Here is a 21,944-nt window from a genome sequence, read left to right on the forward strand (position 1 = left end):
TGTGTTTTTGCTTTATTTGATAGATTTTTGTGTACAGAATTTGTAAAGTTCAGACTTGAAAAAGAATATTGGGTAAAACCGGGAGACGATTCGGGTTTTGTTGATATATAGAAGCCTTGTCTGGATTTTGTTCATATGTAAAGAAGGTACTGCATCCTTCTCATTAAAACTTATAGAAATGTAAATAGAGCATATGAAGGATTTAAAAAGAAAATAATGGCTACTACTTCTCAAGGTGAAGATATATACATAAATATTCTATTTTCCAAGAAAAATAATCTGGCAGATTTGCCATCCTATCAATCATTTTCTTCTCGCTGCAATAATTACGTCCAATTAAATGCTGGACTGCTTTCGAACAATCAACCAGAAACAACCAATCAGAAACTAGGACCTCACATTAAACCCCACCTCTCCCCAAATTCCCCTCACCCTGCCCTTCTTATGTCTTAGGGCCTTGACATGAGATTTCAGCAGACAGAAGTGGAAAGAAATCACAATGAAGAAGTGGAGGTAAAAAATTCCACCAAAAAAGACGACAAAATCAAGAATATCTTGAATTTAACTCACAACTTTCCAACCAAGAGTGCTGTATGCCCTCATCCCTCCCATCACTATTTGCACAATTCAGTCCTTGGATGTCAATCACTCCAGACTGTGAATATGAAGGACCCTTTTCTCTAAAGAGCAATAACTTTCACACTGCCTTTCTGATCTTACTTCTCTCCTCTCCTCCTCTTCCTATTTTCAGCTGTTCAGAACAGGGTAGTAGTTTTAACTACAATGCACTATATTTGACTCTTGATCATTGATTATTTCCAACAATCATCTTATTCCACCACAGACTCTGTAGTGTTTTCAGTGTGACACAATATGATCTGGGGTTAGGAAATAGCACAGAGCACTGACTGAAAGATGTGAAGAAATACAGATTACCCTTCGATGATCTTTAACACTTAAAGCTGCAATATTACATTGACAATTCACACAGAACGCTGTGATAGACAATCACTTTTTTGCTTTTTTTTTGTCCGTAATCATTAGCACTTACAGATTATCATTTTGTGTTGTTCTTTCCACATTAATGTTATGTTGATTAGCATTTGGCCACTGTGTAAAGTCACAGAAAGATGTTCTTATCACAGTCTATTTGCAATTCTGCATTCAATCTACTAAATCATTTTTTGGTAAATTAGCTATTTACCAAAATAAGTGACCCACTACAAAGTAATAGCACAACATTGATCAGCTGATGGTACTTCTAAAGTTCCCTAAATACTTGTTTGACAAAATGAAAATTTTCCAGAGTGGAACTTCTAGCTGGTCAAAGACAGCACTTAGACTTTTACTTCTAATTTAATTACTATTATAAGTGGACTCTGATCCAGAGTTATTTAAGCACTAAAAGTGAAGATCTTTGTTAGACTGTCTGTTGTTTGTTCATTGCACAGTGGCCAAATCTTCAACTTGCTTTAAGCAGAGACACAATCAGACTAGTTATGCATTCATTAACATTAAAACACTTGAACATTACCATTTGCATCCTTAAATGTTTTGCCATATAGTGAACAAAACAATGTCGGCATCATGGAAAACGAGTGTCAATGTTAAACATTAGTGATCTGCTCACATCCATCTGATCCATACACAGGATCCTTCCTTTGACCCTTGACCCGACCCCAGATCAGAGGCCAGTGACTCTTTAAGACAATCACTTGCTCATTAAGGCTTGATGCACTACAAGGCATCTCTCAGGGAAAAGCTCTTTTTCTGACTTTGCATTAAAAGAGGGTTTAATATTTTTGCAAATTTACAAAAAAATGTAATTATAAAATAATAACTTTTTAGGAGAAAAATTCCATACGCCGCCAACGTATGCTGGCAATGGAATCTGCCCAGACAAGGCTTTGATAAGTGTGTATCTGTGTGTATGTGCATATAGAGCATGAATTCACTGTCCAAAACTCTTTAGAGCCCAGACTATATGAAGACCATTGTTACATAGTACATGAAGAAAAACAAAAAATATATTTAGTGTATGTCAGTGTGCTCTTGTCACCACTGTACAATTGTGTTTACTGCTTATTTTGCTGCTTTTGGAACAGTGAGGGAAGTCCACTGGTAAGCTATGAATCAAGCGCCATCACAACCCCCCTGGGACAGTGAATTCCAACTCTGAATATGAAGTTTTTGTGTGTGACGCTATTATTTTCCCTTGTTAGACTGTGAATCAGAGGGATGGGATGGGGGTTATGAGAGGGGATGTGCTGGCAAGAACGAGTGGCAACGCAACGCTGTAAGTAAGATACTGTAGCAATAAGAACTGGAGGCATTTACTACTGTCATGTTTGCATTGTAAGATTATTTTTTATTTTATTACTATTTACTATTATTATTGTTCTTATTATGACTACTATTCTTCTATTACTATTAGCCTATTGTTGTTCTGTTATATTTGCATGACGTTTCATTGCAATGAAACATTTGGGGTTTATTTGTGTTTTTTTTCTTCTCATGATATTGTGAGTTTCGTGGGAGGGAGGGGTTATTGGCAAGGGGGGCGATGGGTCAGGGCAAATTTCATGTCAATTCAGTCAGTTCAAAGAAAAGTCCTTTCACTAGCTGGAAGAATTTTTGAATAAAAATGCTCTTATTTATACACAACCAATTTAAATTTTGATTTTTGCGATTCGATTTGAAATTATTTTTTTTCTCAACTTTTGAATGTGTGAGATGGTATGACCAGTTTGTGAACATCCCTCTGAACTGGCCTTATTGAACTGGATCAGAGACCCTTAACCTGCAGCGGGAGGGAACAATGTGTGGGGGGGTATCTATTCTGAATGTTATGGAGTAGCCTGTTCAGTGTGAGGGGCTGAACACATCATGCGCCTTTACCACTCCATCAACACAGAATGACATCGCAGAGCGCACAATAAAACTAGGCGTCATCCTACGTGACGACTCGGACAATTTGTGCAGGCATTTTTAATACACTTGGTTTGAAATGCATTTCCTACACTTAGTCAAATACACTCCAACCCAAACCTCCTTTCCTGAGAAAAAACCTGTGTGAGTTTATGTGTGTGACTGTGAGAGAGAGAGAGAAAGAGAGAATGAGATGTTTGCTCGACCAATGCTTTGTATACTTTCTTAATGCATTACACATGCGTGCAATTGGAGTAGTGTTGAAAAATTGTTAATTTATTGTTTAGAATGTCTTTGCGTCATAGCAAGAGTAAATAAAACAAAATGTAGCAATCTGTAACCGAAACCTAGAAAGGTGCTTGGGCTACAGAACCTCTTTTACACAGGACTAACATAACAAAACAAAAAATACAATAAAATGAGACACATCTTTTGTTGTTTTCAAAGTGCCATAGCTAGTGAGGAGAGGAAGGATTGGCAGAGTGGGGCGTAGATGCTTTACTGTGTGAGTTTACTTGAGAAACCAATCAAAACAGAGGAAAATGTGTTTGATTACACTGACAAACAGTTTTTACATTTTATGCTTTTTTCATATGGAGAGAGGGGACTCTGCTGGACTCTGAACTCTGACTCTACTATAAAACCATCAGCTCTACTGTAGATTTTTTTTTTATTTTCACATGAGAATGAAAGAGTGTTTGTGCGTGCATTTGCATTAAGGAGAGCCACAAACACCCACATTTGATGGATCAGCATGGGTTGAAGTTCAGAGCTATGCAGGGCCCTTACTGAGTCCTCCTTTGAGATGTATATACAATGTGAAGGTCTGAAGTGATTTTTGTTAAATTCTATATTTTATCGCTTTTGTAGACATTTTGTTGTGGGAAGAAAAAAAAATAAAAGGAATTTTATGGGTGCATTTCTGCCTTGTTTTTCTGTCTCACACATACATTGTTAGATTTTTGACTTGTTTTATTTTGGCCAAACATTGAAAAATGTTATCCTTGTCAAATGAATCCATAATGTTTAATTTGCATGTTAATCATAACAGTAATTGTCATTGCCTAAATATCAAAATATTTATATACAAAGTACAGAAAATAGTAATTTCAACCTATTATTGTATTGTTATTAGTTTATTTCCTATTATGATTTACACAAACCAGCTTAATTATTTTATAAGAATAACTTACAGTGATAAAATCTCTAGTGTCCAATCACAGACTGCTTGTGATGAGGGTTCGATCTTCTATCTCCCTGTTTCCGTTGCAAAGGAAACAGGGCTGACGCAGGACTCCGTAGACCATATTTTATGAGAACATATGTGTACGTATGCAGACATGTCTCTGTATATTTGTCGGTAAAAGTGCATGTGTGGTTCTTTCCCTACTTCCTGGGTCAAAGGCTATATGCTGGTTTCATCGCACTCTTGTTCTTCTTTCCCCAATGTCGGCTCTGCCTCGCTACTGTTCTCCCAGCTGTCCGGACACTTCCTTAAATCTGAACAACAGAAACATCAGTAAGCGACATGTCGCCCCAATAACACAGTCATTACCACAAGAAAGAGAATACTGACAGGTCTGGGAGGAAGTCCATGCATCCGGCATGAATAATTTGGTTTGATTTGTTGGAGAAATCTTGGAGAGGACACAAGAAGAGGAAGAGCAAACACAATGCACCTTTGAAATATCAAAACAACTGTGTCTGAATGTTTGTGTTTGTGTGCTTGTTTGTTTTTGAGCACAGTTTCTTTCCGAGCAGTTATCCTCTAGATGCCGGTATCGTGCCTACCAAGAGACGTTAATTAATAGCTAATCAAAGCTAATGTCTCAGCAGCACATTGCCAGCACAAAGACATGATTAATATGTAATCAAAGGCCGTGGAGCACAACACACAAAGCAGGGCCCACCCCCATGCCTCAAACATTACTGTTGTTATAGGAATAAACGAACACTCGCAGCTTAATTAGCTGAATGTTGGTGTGTGTTGTCTTCATTTGAAGTTGTTGGGGATTTAGCTCTGAGCCAATGTTGGCCTCCAGAGTGACGACAGAGAGGTGACATACGAATAAAAGCGTATACACACGTGTGCAAGAAAGAAAACACAATGACTATAAAAATCCTATGTATACGCTAAGGGTTACAAAGCACATATTGGTTTAGAAAAAAAAAAGTATTTTGACAATTTTAATATGCACACGTTCTCTCTCTCCCACAGACATACACAGTAAGCCTGAACATGTCTGACCTGCTAGGCCCAGTCTTCGGCAGCAGGCACCGCAAGAGTGTTTCTGCAGGAACCCGCTGATGGCAGAATCTCCGAGGTTATCTGGACCAAAAAGCATCTCACCCCTGCTACCACTGCAACAGGGTCATAAAAAAAAGGTTTTATCTGTTTTACCAATATGTATTTGAGATAATTTGCAGTAAAATCAGAGGGGAAAGGTCTCTGAAACTTACCTTTGACAGTCTGCCATAATGACTGTTGGATCAGTCAGCTCCTCTCCTACTCCTGTCAAGAAAAGTACACATCAATACTGAAATAAAAGACAGATAAGTACATACACATGCTGCAATAACACATTAATGAATCTACCTTGTATATCGAGCACCAGAAGCTCTTTGCATGAGTACTCGTATGTCCAGTGGGAGAATGCTAGAAGCATTTCTTCCAGTGAACAGCAGGGGGTGATCTCTTCTCCAGTGTTGTTGTTGTACTTCCTGAAGTCTCCGGACATGTTCCTCTCAATAGTCAGCCACTGGCCATTTGAATGCCAGAGGACCAGCGCCACATCTAGAAATCTTGTGGGGGAGACTACAATAAGTACATGCACAGACACACTCAGATGCATGCACAAGAGAAAACACACACCTTGGTGAGTGATGAATATCCTTAGGTTTGACCTTGTTGAACACTTGCATCATCTTGTGGGCTGCTCTCTGCTGCTGGATCTCCTTTAGGGGTGTTCAACACAGGTTAAACATAAAGTTAAAGCGATAGGAAGCTAAAGGTCCAGGAGGTTTAATTATGAAAATGTAACTAAATAGGAGACATTTCGCCAACTGTAATTGTAAAATATATCAAATAAATGTCAACTTTTCCCTGCCTATTTCTACTTTCATTTTAGGTACACTTACCCTTAAACAAAGCTGCAGTGCTGTGCTACCATGGAAGTACCTCTGCCAGTCGCGAACCACCTCTGGCCTGAAGGCCTTGACCACATACACCAGACCAGTTCTGAGCACGTCCCGTTCTGCCCAGGTACACAGCACCCTGCAGCCCCGCCGGAGACCCCCATCCATAGAGCCCTCTTCACTGGAGAGGGGCTGCAGCATGGCAGACAGGCCTTGTGATGACCAGGAGGGGACTGTGCCGGAATCTGGGTCAGCATCAGAGGACACTTCCTCCAGTGAGTAGACGCTCACCTCTTCCCCTCCTGTGGAGAATGAGGAAAAGAGTACAGTAAGTTAATGGAAGGAGAAATGGTAATTTACAAGAAATAAGTTGACTGTGAAAACAAGCAAAAAAGTTACCCAGAATGGAGACAGGAGTGAAGGGAATGGTGTGAGCCAGTCTCATCAGATTGTTTCTCTCCATAGCTGTTAACAAACAAACAAAAGAGCTCAAATACAAGTATAATAACTGAAAAAACTGATGCACAATAGATGAATCCAGGCATAAAAAAAGCTTTTGGAATCTAGTCAAACAAAATGTTGATAGCCACATTAATCAATCTTAACTTTCTACATAATATCTCAATACCTGAATAGTGCGGATACAAATTGTCAGTGGACTGGAATGAGGAGCTCTTCACTGGAGCAAGCACAACAGAACACAAAATAACAGTAAATAACAACAAATGAATTAATTATGTAAACATATTCTTGCATCAAAACTGTAAGTTCATAATTACCTTCAGGGGCAAGCCCACTCTGTAAACTGTATAAAGAAAAATATATGATGTCATTATTACCATCTTTAAGTTTTTTGAAGTGTTATGGCAGTCCAAAAGAAAGGCAGACTTACGAAGACCTGCGGCTCATTGATCTGGCCCAGCTGTTCCATGCTGAGTGAGTGGGGCTCCAAAAATCCTAAAGGCCAATGCAAAGATACTCAGACTGATCTCACAGACATATCAAACACTCAACATATCTTATATTTCATCAATATGTCAAATTTTTCCACAATTACAACAGTGTGTTGCCACAATTTGCCACAGATTTACCTGATAGGAAAACATTTGCTTTTGCCAAGAATCCAGTGGTTCAAAATCTGAAACAATATTGATATTTTTAATATTCAGATCTTCAAGAAATTGTACACTGTAAGTAACTTATACATTGCACATTTGATCTGGTCACTGTTCATTTATTCACATGCGATGTTGATCACATGATAAAATCAGAGAGGATTTGGTTTGATAAACCAACAGGCTTTTTATCCTCCGCTCATCCTCCACCTTGTCATTCTCCTTATGTTACAACGGCATTCTGGTTCAGTGGGCCGGCCTATGCTTACAGTATTACTAATAACTAATAAGCGCTTGATTTAAATAACTTTAAGGTCCTTACCAAGCTGACTGAGACTGGTTGAAGCCGACCAACATGTTGGCTGTCCTCTCAATCTCTGGTGCCTTTTCCAGCAGGCAGCAGACGGATTGGATTGCGTGGTTGCCTTTTTTTTCCATAAGAAATGAAGATTCACAGAATATAAAAAAAAAACAATAAGCAGGGTTTTATGATCCATGCCATAGGCTGTGTATTTCTAAGCCATCATGGAGAAAATAAAGCTCTGAACGTCTTACAATATCTGGACTGCTCTCTTGTATCTTCACTGTCTTCCTGTTATGGCTTTTGCCTCTGCTGTTTAAAACTTGAGTGAAGTCAGAGGACTTGGACCACTCTGTGGAAACAAAAACACACATGATCTGTTATAAAATCAGGCTGCATGATAACGCAAAAGCATTTCAGTACAGAAAAGTAGACATAAAGTGCCCCTAAACTTTTTTTGTTTGATAATAGTTTGTTTTTCTCTTATATGCAAGGATAGAAAATAGAGAGAAGGAGTGCTGTACATATAAAACATCCATGTCTCTTTATAAATGTCCAGTTCTATCACTCAAAAATGAGATCAAGATTAACAATAATTGCATGCTTAACACAAAGATTTAGGACCAAATGCTTATATTCTTGTTTTAAAACATCCATTTGTAATAAATAACTATTTTTTCTAACACCCCCGCATTACCAACTACAACGTTACCTTTGCTCCTGCTGCTGAGTAGCAATGTGTTGTCACTAAAACTCTTCTCTTTGTCCATGGGGTCATTAAGCGTAGGAAATGATCCCCTCATTGGACCGAGGGGTGACCCAGAGAAAGTCATATTCTCCACACTGGATGACAGGGATCTGCAGTGGCCATAGGGGCGGTCTCTGGACAGACATGCCCACCTGGGGGATTTAACAGACCCTCCACCTTGGCTGGAAGCTCTGAACCGAGAACCTGGTTGGCTATCATCCGGAGAAAAGGCAGGATTTACCAAACCCTCAGAGATGTCTCGAGGCTCAGACAGAAGGGCAGCAGTGGAAGAGGCTCTGGATACATCTACATTAGACAGCTGTTCATGTGTCCTTTCCTCTTCTTGCTCTTCTTGCTCTTCCTCTTCTTCTTCTCCTTCTTCCTCCTCCTCCTCTTCCATGGAAGTTTCCTCCTGACTGGGATACAGGTATGGCTCACATGTACATAGTTTATGATGTGATGACTCCAAGCTTCTGGGAGAAATAGGAGACCCACAGCGGGACGGTCCACAGGACTGACAGGGTGTCTGATCCCTGAAACCCAGCAGATGAACTCCACTTCCGTAAAAGTGAGAGGAGGCATTAGGCGCAGGCCTAGAAACACCCAGGCAATTCTCACTGGGATGGTCAACAGTAGCAGACTGTGAATCCTAAGGAAAAAAATGGGTTAAAATAATATAAGCTGTAGAAGTCTTTAATTATGTCGTAGTTTTATGTTAAAAAGCTGAGAAGACGTTGTTAGGTATTAACTCCTCATTCTCTTTCACTTACTACAACAGTTATGATAATGAAATGACAACAGTAAGTACCTCCTTTGCTACTTCCTCTCCATCCTCATTGTGTCCTTGTCTTCCTCCTCTGCTCCCCTTAGCTCTGACATTGCACTCCTGAGATGCCAGTCTACTCGCCACTTGGGTACTTTTACACAACTTGGGCATCACTCGCCGCATATTAAGTACATCGCAGTCTGCTCCACTTCTGTGCGGGAGGGTCCAGCTGTGAGGGAGGATGTTGCGGGAAGCTGTGATGAGTTGACATTGAGCCAGGCGGGCCTCCTCCTGTTGCAGGCTGTCTGAAGCAGAGAGCAGAGTGAGGGTGTCCACAGCCAGAGCCGACAGGTCCTGGAGTTGACCCAGCTGACAGTCCAGCTCCAACAGGCTGTCCTGAATGAAGATGACCTTCTCTGAGACCTCCCCCACCATCATGCACATCTCCTCGGCTCTAATTGAACAGAAAAACCTTTTTATAACGAAGGTCCATGTTTGATGTTCTCGTAAATCAAAATGAATAACTTTTTAAAGCCACAAACAGGACACTTTATACAGTGATGACATATTATATTGTGTGTCACATGTATATATAGACATATGAGTGAAGCCTGTGTTAGCAGGCTGGAATACACACTCGCTGGATTGCGCAAAAATGTAAATCAAATTTACAAAAAATTATGAGAAAAGAGAAATGCAAAGTAAGACATTTTTCCGATATTATATCCCTATTCATATCCATTTTGCTTATCTATGATATATCTGAATAAAATCTCACTATTTTTATGAGCATTAACTTTAAAATATCAAAAACACTGGCATTATCCTCTGCAAGGGCCCAAGGGAAACAAATCTAAAAGGCCAGTAAATAGCTCTCTATTGTAATTTTGCCTGAGAGGGAACACAAAAGCCGGAAGGTCATCCACTCAGATAACATTAATTGAGCAGAGTCCCTTTAATTCCACATCCTACACTCCTGGTCAATACCAATCAATTAGAATATCAATCACACCTCTCAGATGTGGCTCTGATCCTGTTAATTTGACTGCCGTGGAGACCTTCACTCTTCTCGTGGAAGTAAGCCTGAACACATTTCTCCTCAAACTCATGGAGCCTCTTACGATCCTCATGGCCCAGGTACAGCTCTGGTAAACACAGGTAAGACAAAAGAAGTGACTTAATATGCAGACACATGATGTTAACTGACTAAATCCACACACATACACACTGCTGTACTCACTAAGTCCAGAGCCTCTCTCCTCCCACTCAGCATCCCCACTAATTCTCCTGTAGATGGCTCTCAAACCTAAGGTCATGTGACTGAGGAGGATAAGCGGCGGAGGCAGCCACGGCCTGTCTTGGTAGGTCATTATGTAGCGATAGCGGTTGTACTTCCACAGCTTATTGGAGGTTGATGCCATGTCAAAGTAGATGTTGCTGTTATTGAGAGGAAAACACATTTTATATATATTTAAGGGACCTGCAATGTAAAAAATGTGTTTGGAATTTGCTTTATAAACATGCTTACTTAAAAAATGCGATGAGAATGTTGACCATGATGATATACTGGAAGAACATATAGACAGCCTGGAGGAACGCCGTCAGAAAGGAAGCGGGAGGACACGGATGACCGTCATCACATGCTGTTGAAAATACAAACACACACACACAGACCTTACACTAGTATACAATCAATACCAACATTAACAGTAGGAATACAATGCAAACGGTCACGGGTCTTTAACATGTTGTAACCAATGTTACAGATGCTTAAGGGCCTGAATTCAAACTTTTTTTCCCCTTAATGTATGGTTCTAAAATTTGATTTAGGGTATGATTTGGCATATAATACTGAGGACTGTAATATGGCATGGAGACAAAATCTCTAAAAACAGAATTTGGAATTGCTTTACTCACTAACTTTTACTTTACAGCCTTTGGCATCTTTATGTTATGTTGTAAATGTGCAGCATCAACTGCTGCATTAGTTATCATGATAATCAAGCAAGCATCACTTGAAAATAAGCGAGAATGACTGAATAAACTGAATTCCAGTTAGGTTCCATGAATCACTTTGCTTTTAGCTTCAACATCACCTGATCTGTATGTGTGTCTCATCATGTTGCAAAAGACAAGTGGCAAGTTAACCGCACAGCAATCTGACATTGAGCACCTTAACTAAGAAACTCATGGCTACACCAAAGTTTATTTCAACTACTTTAAATCAAAACTGGTTAATGAGTATCTAGTGTTTTCTCTTGAACCACTAACGATCTATCTCGGATGCGTAGACCTCTCCGTAGATCATCCAGTAGGGCTGGAAGACTACGTCTCTAGCCAGGCTCCAGGACGGGTCCTCATCTGGGGACAGGATGGCTTTCCTGGACACCCCGAAGCTCAGCAGCACTATTGCCATCATCACCACTATGAAGAACATGTTTCTGGTCTGAGCAGACAGAGAGAGAGAGGAGAGGAGAGGGATGAGAAAGAAAATAAAAACATCTCCACTTTCTTCCTCTCCAACAAGTAGTGTACAGTCTTTACCCACCATCTTAGTGATCATGGTGAGGTAAGGACCAGCATGCTGGTTGACAGCCAGCAGATCCGTCACCCTGATGAACCAGAAGATGATGTCCAGACAGTAACTTAACCGTCCTGCCGTCCGGTAGGGATCGGCATGCCAACGCAGTGTCAATCCAGCCAGGAAGAGGACGATGGCAATGAAATCTGATACGTTCCAGTACTCTGAGAACCAAATCTTTAGCTTCTGGCTCAGCTTCCTCGGCTCAGACATGAGTACCTAGTTAAGAGTTACATATTTGGATATTCTTCTGTTAAGTAGTATTAAGTTGTATTGATATATCAACCAAGATTATTATGCATAGTATTATGTTCTAATTACTTTTATTTGGGCTTCAATATGACACTTTCTCGCACCAATGCATCTAAACAGTTACAGAATGACAATGGATAGAAGAAAAATAAAGAAGAGAACATGTCTCTCTGCTGGCTCTCTCACCTCTCTGGTTTTCTCCACTGCAGTGGACAAGATGTACGCTATAACCAGCCACTCCTGAACACTGGGTTGTGCCTGCATCTCCACCAGGACAACGTAGGAGAATAACATCAGAAAGGCCAAGTAGGACATCTAAAATGGAAACACAGACAGAAGGTTGGAAAGATTAGAAAAACGTACATTAAATACCCCACATGCTGCATCAAACAAGGAGGTAATCCTCTGTTTAAAAGAAAAATGAAATATTTAAAATGTTTTCACAAGTATTACAACATGGACACCACCTACTGTGTGAAACCAAAACTTGACAACAGGAGCTGTGTAGAAGTCATAGAGTCTTGTGATGCAGGAAAGACACTGCACGGTGGTAGAGGATACAGTTTCTGACACATGTCCAAAATATCTGTCATGGAACGACAGGCCTCGCTCTGTATCCTGACTGCCCTGTGAGAGTAGAGTAGAGTAGATTAGAGTACAGTACAGTACAGTACAGTAAAACAGTGCTGGATAAGTGCATAACTAGCATTTTACCGTGTGATCAGTTGCCTCGTTGGCTGGTGCAGAATTCACAGACTCAAGCCCAAAAAGCATTGCCTCATGGGACTGTGGTACATGGCACATTTCAGCTTTGCTTTTAAACTCCAGTAGCAAGATAGCAGGGGGCAGAAGAAGGCTCAAAATGATCTGGAAGAAAGGCATAACAAGTGTGTCATGTAAGCTTGTACAACTATCCAGAAACATCAGGAAACCATGCTTCCGACATAACTTTAGTGAAGCTATATCTTTTTAATCAACAATGAATGAAATGAGTCGTCGTCATGTCAAAGTAACGCTTAGAGTGATGGACCCAATCAGATTTATGCTTGATTCTTTTTTCATTTTATAGTGATACAAATATCTCATACACTAAGATAAGAAAATCTTTGTTATGACACTCACAATCAGAGACTTAAGAGTTGTATCAACTTAAACATAACATGAATTTCCTCTGGTTAATCTGACTCTTGCGATGCTCACAATGTTTACCTTCACAAAGGAGTTCTTTCTCATGTTGAGCGGACCGGTCCAGACATCTGTGAGGAGGGTCTGAGTGCAGGAGTGTGAGACGAATGGCCGATGACATGAGGAGACGGCCATCTGCAGACAGGTGAAGTGGCTCCATGCCTCCATCTCTGAAGTCAACAGCTTCATTGCCATCTGCTCATTCTGGCGAAATGCACAGTCTAACACGTTGACCGCCAGCTGACCAAACTCACTAAGACAGGAAGACGGGAGATCTTGTATTATGCACCATTTAAGGATCTTTTAATAGACAAACTCACACTACAGAAGACTAGACCATAATTTAAATGGTCAAAATTAGTGCTTTGGTTATTAATCATGCTTTTACATTGTCCCCATAGGTTGACAACAGACAACACACACACTAACATACACTCACAGTGAATGTGACTTGAATCGCTCTGAAATGTTGTCGTCCAGACTGCTCTGCCGTGCCTGAAAGGCCATGGAGCGGTAAAGCTTACAAGCCACTGCTGCACGAGCCAGCGCTTCCTCACCGTGCTGCCACAGGAACAGTGCCATCTGCTGACGCTGATGAAGAATGGCCCACACAAACAGGTCGTTGAAGTTGAAGGGAACAAGCAGTAGAACATTAACAAGGCCAGGGCTCAACGTGATCTCCCGACTGCTCCCGGGTGATAATTCCTGCTCCTAGATTGGAAAATTGAAAATATGGATTAAAAAAAACAAAGGAATGGAGATTAAGAAGGATGATCCCATAAGGAAAAAAAGTTAAGAAGGGGATTATAATGTAAAAATAAACATTGTACAAAGCTATTTTTGAAGATGTTAGGGCTGCCTTCGAGAGCCAAAAGGTGCCTACTAGACACAATAGGATGGCTATACAGCACTAGAGACTTTCTCAAAACAATTTGATTTAATTTGAATCATTTCAATTAGGAGATGTGTGTTTGAATGAGTTAAAAAACGAAAAGAAATCCCCGCCAACCTTGGGTTTGTAAGGCTGAGCTGTTCTAAAGAACTGCAGGTCCTGGAGAGTCCTGCCCCTCGCAGAGTTTGGTATTAATCCCCGTCTCTGTTTGGACAAGGAGTTGGAACTGTCCCTTCTACCCTCCTATACTCACACCGATACAACAATGAGGAGAGTGCATTATTTGTAAGAAAGGTTAAGCATAATTAAAAATAATAAACACAAGTCAAATAACATTTATTATGGACACCAAAACACCGTGGACAAAGAAAGAGTTCTAGCTACTTTGTGCTGAAGGTTGCTGTAGGCAGCTCTGAAGTGTTTCCGTGTGTAGATGCTGCGATACGCTCCTCCTATGAGGTACTCTAACACCAGGCCCACGTCAATGAGAGACAGACGGTATCCTATGGGAAGAGAAGTCTACTCTCTCAAACACAGACACACACACACACACACACAGATACAGTAAATACACATATGCTATATATTTGTTGATATGGCTGCTACAGTTAAACCCAGCTCAACTCAATATTCAGAATTGAGCTAGTATTAATTTCGGAAACAATGAATAAATATGTTCGTCAACTACCTTTTTTTCCACGACTAAATTAAGACAATGACGAGACGGCGCCGAAGTCATAAACACTAAATGTGACTCACATACAATATTGTTGACCAAATATTCCACTTCACGGAACAGACAAACCAAACACTGGCTCAAGAGAGTTTTTAGGCGTTTTTAAGTTACCTGAAGGCTATCATAGTTTTCCAACAAGCTTGCAAAAGGGCAGCCTCATTGCTAGATTCCACTAAATCCTACAAACTGCTCCTTTAGGTTTAAGTTAACAATGTTTGATATAATCTGATGACTAAAAACTTGACTAAAAAGAACAGGATGAAGTTGAATAAATATGCTTAACATTTGACACAGGACTAAGACTAAATAAAAAAATAGTTGATAAATAACTGTTTGTCACCTGTTTTGCATCTTCAACGAGGTGGTGCAGGAAACTGTCCGTCTGCCCCTGTGGCTGTGGAAAGAAAACAGTAGTAAACAGGACAACTACCAAATCAGAGCAAAAGAAAAGATCTACTGGTTACTTTTTAACACAGTTGCATATTGCATAAACAGTAGCAGCCCTGGGACCCTTAGCTAGTTTCTTAGGGGGACTTATTATCCCAGAGTTATGAATAAATAAACAAGCATTGATACACAAAAGAGAAAGGCACTGTGGAGAAAGTCAAGTGTGAATGTACTGATGACAAAGAGTCGTATGATCTCATCCTAAAACAACAACTGGGAAAATACCCTGAATGCAATTGACCAGGAAACTAAGAGATTATTGGTGCAAAACACTTACAGTGCATTATTGTGATTTCGATCAAAACCACAGTTTTGGAATTTGTGCTTCAAGAGTCCCAAACAAAATAAGTTTGTATATTAAAGTGCCAGCCAAGGGGAAACAAACAGTTAACGGTACAGCAAGACAAACAGAAGTACTGTGGGGTGAAAGTTCTTTTTTTTATATATTGTGTTGTTGTTTTTTTATTTCAATGCTGTATTTCTATTCATGACCAATAAGATAAGTAAATAATAAATTGTGAAGGAGATGGAGAGTCGCAAACATTAGAAGCAGACATATTTAATATATTATAATAACCGTGTTATAGAGCTCCTCCAGGCGATCCACACTAAGGAAGCGGCTCATAGTCATGCCGTTGTCAATCAGCAGTTTGACAAAACTAACCCGGTCCATCACCAGAGCATCCAGCATGGCCTGCTCCAAGGAACCCACCTGCATACAGCAAACACTTATTAGGATAGACAACAACTCTTAAGGATCGTTAGAATGAACAATATTATGTTTAATAATAACGTTTTATTACACCACAACGTGCAATAGTGAGTCAATGAGTCCGTCTTACCGGCCAATGCTGTCCGTAGACCAGGACATCTTTCTGTGCTATGTCAGCCCTGTCCCAGGCGAGGGCCATACTCAGCTGCTCTGCAGGACTGGCCTTGGTGCCTGTTCATCATACATAACAAAAAACATACAACAGAATATATATATCTATGCAGACCTTGGATATAACACATTTTTCTCACAGGTGACATTTTGACTTAGGAGGAAAAGCTCCCTTCTATCATTAATTATTGTTCTATTGTTCTATTTCCTGCCATGACATTTTAAATGTCTTCAGTGAAAAATGCCTTTTGTCACAACCAAGAGGAGAAATATAATTACCCTTCAGACTAGTTGTCAAAATGGCTGCATCAGGTGCCGTTTGGTCCTCTGACTCGGAGTCAAAGATGGTTATCTGTTATTCAGAGACATATTGGAAGTAGGGATTAGTCCATGTCTTGAATCACATCATAAATATTTATAAATGGTGTTTTACTTACAGACTCTCTGTGATCCATACACTGCAGAAGGAGACTGCAAAGCTGAGAAGCTTCTGCTGTCTCTACTCCAAACACATCTCCAATCCTGACAATGAAGTCCTCTTTAATGTCAGCATCTAACTGCCTGAAGAAATGCAGTGAAGGTATAAATTATATTTGTGACATGTCTGCTCAATAAATAGTTGCTACATGTCACAACATTATCAAACCACACATTGAGTTTACACAATAAGGTAGATCCATTAAACCTACTTCTGTAGATTCAGTAAGGTACTGTAAGCATGGATACCTGTCATTAGCAGTCTGCTTGTGTAAGAAGGCGAGCAGGTCGGCAGCCCTGCCCGATCCCTCGAACACAAACACTGGCACAGGGGGCACATTGCTAACATAGTCCAACACTGTGGACACAATGGCAGGGCCTCCCTCCACCACCACACATACCACAGGCACTCCTTGGTTCAGTCCTACAAAGAAGGTAGGAGAGGGTGATATAACATCAGTCACATTGACCCCTGGAGATTTTCTCTCTTCCTTTATGTATTGCACAAAAATACACACACACACTGACTCACGAGGGTGTATCTTCTGTAGATGGATGTGTTTCTCCAGCTTCCTCCTGAGGCCGTGTTGGCAGCCGTGCTTTCCCAGCGTTCCATCATCCACCAACAGAAAGTGGGAGTGGAAACCATTAAGACAGGCCCTCTTGCTAAGAGGGTTCCCCAGTGGCTGGTAGGGCCTGAACACCTGATCCATGGTGAGTGAAAGTCACATCAAGAGTCAAGATGCATATTTACACACATTCAGTCGCAAACCGATGAAATCTCATTCAACAACACATTAGATTTCAGTGCTCACATCTCTGCCTATAAGGTCCATGTTGTTGTCAATGACTCCCCATGGTGTGATGCCGACTGTGTTTCTCTTCCTCAGGTTGTGACCCCCGAATGTTTTCACTGCCTCGCCCACATACTTAGACACACCTAGAGTATGTAAAGAGCAGCTGAATGCACAGCAAATAAACAATTCAAGTGTGTAAATAAAGAACTCAGCTTGCGTAAGACAGACATAAAACACACCATTTTCAAATTCCTCTTTGTGCAGCTACATACAAATGAACATAGAATACCACTACGCCCCACATGCTTAATACAGGGACACTGCGAGTGAATGGACAGAAATCCTTAGAAATGAACAGACCTTGTTGAGTTTACACAGCGCAAGAAGAAACTCAGGAAGCATTTTTACCACCGCCTCGCATACAGAAATTGACATGCAATGTAAAAGTGTCTAAACATCTTTAACCATTTTGCATGGTGCCATTTAACTGTCATGCTGTTGATGTGAGTCCATATCAGACAACAGCCCCAGATCCAGTGTTGTTCAGGAGTAATAAGTGATACTGACCCATACACAGCAGATCTTACAACAACGTATATCACCCTACCTGTATTAATGCCATCAGTGAGTATCCATGCTCCTGTGCTGAGGGCGGCAGTGATCAGCCCTTTGCTGAAGGCCTGCTTGACCTTAACGGGCAGGGTGAAGTTTTCTGAGCCCCCCTGGACAGTCAGAAGCAGCTTAGGTCTCTCCATCTGCCACTCCCTCAACATCAGTTGGAGCAGCAGCTCTGGCTTGGAGTCCACGGCCACACGAACATACTGGAGTGGAAAAATATGGAGCTTTTAGGGAGTGAGACGCTCTTTCTGCCTTTCTCAGTTACTGTGTGACTTGTCAGTTAAGTAGATACTATCTTAGATAATAGCATGCCAAAGCTTGTTTATACAGCAATCATAAGACAAATCCCTGTCTTATTCAATCATGGACCAGCATGTACCTTCACTTTTGGAATAATCTCTTGCAGTAAATGGGAGTTCAGTTATAAAAATGTGGTATGATAGTTGAGCAAACTAACAAATGTGTTCTTTGCCAAATAAAACACATGTACTGTAGAGTTAGTAGACTCACAAACCTTGGCCCGGCATACGCGTGTAGCAGTGTCCTGAAAGTCTATGGTCCCATAGGCATTGGTGGGACTGGCTTTGGTGTGGAGCTCTATGGACCAGTCCTCTTCCAGGTCCTGTCCAGGACCAGGATAGAGGGATATGGGGGGAGGGGACTCTTGCCAAGAGTGCTCCCCAATTAGGCGGCCACAACAACATCTATCAATTAAAAGATGACGTTATTGAGTATAGCAGGGGGTGAGAGGTGGCAGAAATTCAGAGTAACTTTTATTTTTGTGCCTGCATAACATTTACTTACATTTTATCACTCCTTTGAGCTATCAAAAGTAGTATATTTGCTTGTAAAGCATCCCAAAATCAGGGTATTGTTGGGTAACACAGATACCTGACAGGCCTCAACCTGGCCTTTTTAAACCAGGCTGCTGCAATTTGTCTCCCTTCCTGTCTCCCTCACTTCCTTTTCACCTCCTATTGTCCTTGGGTCTATGTTTGGCTGTGTTTATCGTTTTACAGCCCACAAATTTCCCACACATCTCTCATCCATTCATAAATCTCCTACACTGCTGATAACACTAACTTCCATACATTATGTTTATTTTCTTTATATAGGATAGCAAGACAACAAAAGATATTGGCATTATTGCTTTCCTTGAGGCAGTATGTGACAAATTAAACATTCTAAATTTATAGCATTAAATCTGGCAAGACACGAGAGAAATAGAAAAAGAGCAAAAAGGGGTGGGGAAAAAGTGACACATATCTTCATTGGAATAGGGGGTGGGGTGTAGGAGGGGTATGTAGTGGGTGTGAAGATGGTGTGAAGATACACATTAACACATAATTCTTAGATTATACCTGATCAAGTTTTGGCACACTTGACATACGGGAATACATCTGTAAGAAACAGGAAACAACACATTATCAAAGAATCCACACAGTCTCTATTCCTGGAAGGAAGGGCTGAGTGCCAAATAGTTTTGCTCTCAGAAAAATGTTTTTTTCCAACCACTGCTGATAATATCTAACTATGTACTAACTAACAAATCATCTTGTATTACTTCTGGGAATCATAAAAACCTGTACTTTTCAGTTCATCAATGCAATCAGATTCCAGTTTACCTATGCAGGTCCCGAGATGAAGGGATAAACTTCACACACTCTCTTTTGGAGAAGAATCCCTCAATCCAAGACTTTCGTGACTGGAATAAAAAGAGAAAATATTTACTTACAGTACACAGATCCTGGAGCGGCTAAGCACTATCTTCTCAACTGCATTGTTGAACTCAGCCTCCAGCAAGTAAACACATTTTTGCTGAAAAAGTAAAATCAGTGACCTTTTCGGAGAAGCTCATTACAGTGCCGGCAGCCGCCTACATGCTGGACCCACAGTGGACTAACTGTAGGATCCTCCCCGTCATAACAAAAATGAGCTGCACTCTTTAAAACAATGGCCAATGAGACATATACCAGTAAACCTCTCATTGATTTTCACAGAAGTCTTATCTTTATGCTTCGCCTGGTCTTTCAAGGTCTGACGTGCTCCTGCGGTCCGTGTCACAAAACAATTTAACAATGGTCTTACTAAGTAGAGAATTGTTGGTAGGAAACATACACACATCCCCTTCCTGAGATTATTACACATGGCTGGGAGGGAGCTGGTGTGCTGCCTCCCTGGGTTAGACTGTGTTAACACTAAACATGGTTCTGAAGGGTAGCTGATGTAGCCCGCTGTGTTTGTGTACATTATATATATTTCAGTTTCATGACAATCAACCTCACTAATTATCCTTGTGCTGCAGCTGCAATTTTAGAATTGACACTAAACAAACAAATAAGGAATCTCCTAAAAGCACTACTTTAAAGATCCAGTACTATATGGGTATATATACAGTATACATGTATTCATATAATTAGTTCTGCAATGTATGGCCATCTTAATCCAGGTGGTCAAACGTGAGGCAGTTCTGCATGACATATTATTAGAAGCCTTGACATTTATTTAGACAAAGTATTGCATTGTTTATCTGAACTTCTATCACGATTTTCCTAAGAAAACATAATGTGAGATTATGACATATTTAACACAACGTCATCATTATCTGGTGGTTACGTGGTTACTGCCATCAGATGAAGAGTTGAACATAAAACATATTTTTAGTGTGAAATGCTTTTGTATCACGAAAATGTAAATAAAGATACAAGGTACCAGTTACGATACTTTAAATTACACTTTTACTGAGTTATTAACGTAATGTAATCTAAGAAACGTTAGTTGATTAACGCCAATTATAGTGTATAAGTAGCGTTAAATGTAACGTTAAACAGTACGCTTTAGAAATAACATTATTCATCTAAAGTGTTTGCTGGAGACAACATGGGAAAAAAATGTCCATGTTTACTTCAGTCAACATTGAAATCACATCAAAACTTTGGTAACATTAGCTATTTGCAAACGACAGCTCCGTAACATTAGCGATTAATAAACAGTTTTATACCCATCATAAATAGCTGATCTCTTTGTAAACCCACTGGAAACAAGCTGGACTCATTACTGGATATTTGATTTAGTTATATAGAACTTACCATGTTTGTACACTGCCGTTACAAACGTGCATCATGCATGAGTCCACGTGTATCTCGAGTAAAAAGCCCAGCTCTTCATTTATTCCCCTGACAAAGACTGACGGCCCTTTTTATTGGCAGCAGGTCCAAAGGGCAGGGAGAGCCAGAAGCCTTGAGGAGTTCATGACCTCCTTCATACACATTCAGGACTATTTCACCTCCAGAGCTGTCAACAAATGCAGGAGGTGGTGTTGTGTCCCCCATCATGGGCCTAGACTGCAGACAGGGCAGAGATGGAGATGTGGTCATATTGGTGAAAGCAGGCAAGAAGGATGATATAAATAGATGTTCAAATGATTTGTCTCTTTGTCGGCACTTTCTCAGGTGTGTACACACACACGCACGCACACACACACACACACACACACACACACACACACACACACACACACACACACACACACACACACGGCTAATCGGAGGGTCACAGCACCTGCATATGTACAGTGGCCTAAGAAAGTTTTCATGAAAACCAAACTTTTTTCACATTTTATTGTGTTATAGTATGATTTTAAAATTGATAACATTGTTATCTTACCCTATACACTCACATAATAAACATAAATAAATACAAATAGCATAGTGCAAAATGTTTTTTTATTTTTTTTGTAAATATATAAAAAATCTAAGAGCTTTAGTGTATCTGCCAGAAATAATGAAATACACTTCCAAAATCCAGTTGGTAAAGCTTGCAGAGACTTACCCAAGAAGACTAAAAGATGTAATTGCTGCCAAGGAGGCTTCTACAAAGTACTAAATCAAGGGTACTGACTATTTATGTAAATGAGAGATTTCAGTTTTTGATTTTTAATTTGTTTACATTCCTCCTGAAGCTATTTTAAAACATTCACTACAGGAATGCACAGGCCATTTTGTTTTAGTTTTCTTGTTCGACATAAATGGACTGCAACCGCATTTTCTTGTGCGACCGTGTTGCACAATGGCAATAAATGAA

At 40.3% G+C, this 21,944-nt stretch overlaps 1 protein-coding gene across 1 annotated transcript; it reads right to left on the bottom strand.

The window, feature by feature from the left end:
* Nucleotides 1–81: 81 nt before the first annotated feature.
* trpm6 (transient receptor potential cation channel, subfamily M, member 6) lies at nucleotides 82–21,238 on the bottom strand. Its single transcript, XM_054610110.1, has 41 exons — nucleotides 21,053–21,238; nucleotides 19,487–19,566; nucleotides 19,223–19,261; nucleotides 18,376–18,565; nucleotides 17,851–18,064; nucleotides 17,262–17,386; nucleotides 16,979–17,150; nucleotides 16,696–16,870; nucleotides 16,407–16,530; nucleotides 16,249–16,321; nucleotides 15,929–16,029; nucleotides 15,664–15,798; nucleotides 14,980–15,033; nucleotides 14,288–14,422; nucleotides 14,021–14,146; nucleotides 13,451–13,722; nucleotides 13,036–13,264; nucleotides 12,541–12,693; nucleotides 12,298–12,366; nucleotides 12,013–12,141; nucleotides 11,542–11,793; nucleotides 11,265–11,439; nucleotides 10,522–10,636; nucleotides 10,234–10,430; nucleotides 10,006–10,138; nucleotides 9,036–9,447; nucleotides 8,192–8,876; nucleotides 7,734–7,831; nucleotides 7,501–7,603; nucleotides 7,155–7,201; nucleotides 6,956–7,020; nucleotides 6,843–6,868; nucleotides 6,692–6,742; nucleotides 6,463–6,528; nucleotides 6,067–6,365; nucleotides 5,801–5,883; nucleotides 5,525–5,730; nucleotides 5,389–5,440; nucleotides 5,177–5,289; nucleotides 4,505–4,565; nucleotides 82–4,428 (listed from the first exon to the last, which is right to left on the bottom strand). The coding sequence occupies exons 1-41, from the start codon at nucleotides 21,236–21,238 to the stop codon at nucleotides 4,392–4,394; spliced, it is 6,057 nt and encodes a 2,018-aa protein (XP_054466085.1). The 3' UTR covers nucleotides 82–4,391.
* Nucleotides 21,239–21,944: the final 706 nt, after the last annotated feature.

Source organism: Anoplopoma fimbria, chromosome 13 (assembly GCF_027596085.1).
Source record: "Anoplopoma fimbria isolate UVic2021 breed Golden Eagle Sablefish chromosome 13, Afim_UVic_2022, whole genome shotgun sequence".
NCBI lineage: Eukaryota > Metazoa > Chordata > Actinopteri > Perciformes > Anoplopomatidae > Anoplopoma > Anoplopoma fimbria.

Bases quoted from the DNA above. Each gene is read 5' to 3' on its own strand.
- trpm6 (XM_054610110.1), bottom strand. From the start codon at position 21,238: ATGACCACATCTCCATCTCTGCCCTGTCTGCAGTCTAGGCCCATGATG. The intron at 16,322-16,406 runs GTAAGTAAAACA...TCTGAATAACAG, and splicing joins GTATGGATCACAGAGAGTCT to ATAACCATCTTTGACTCCGA. The intron at 7,202-7,500 runs GTAAGGACCTTA...ATATTGTTTCAG, and splicing joins AACCAGTCTCAGTCAGCTTG to ATTTTGAACCACTGGATTCT.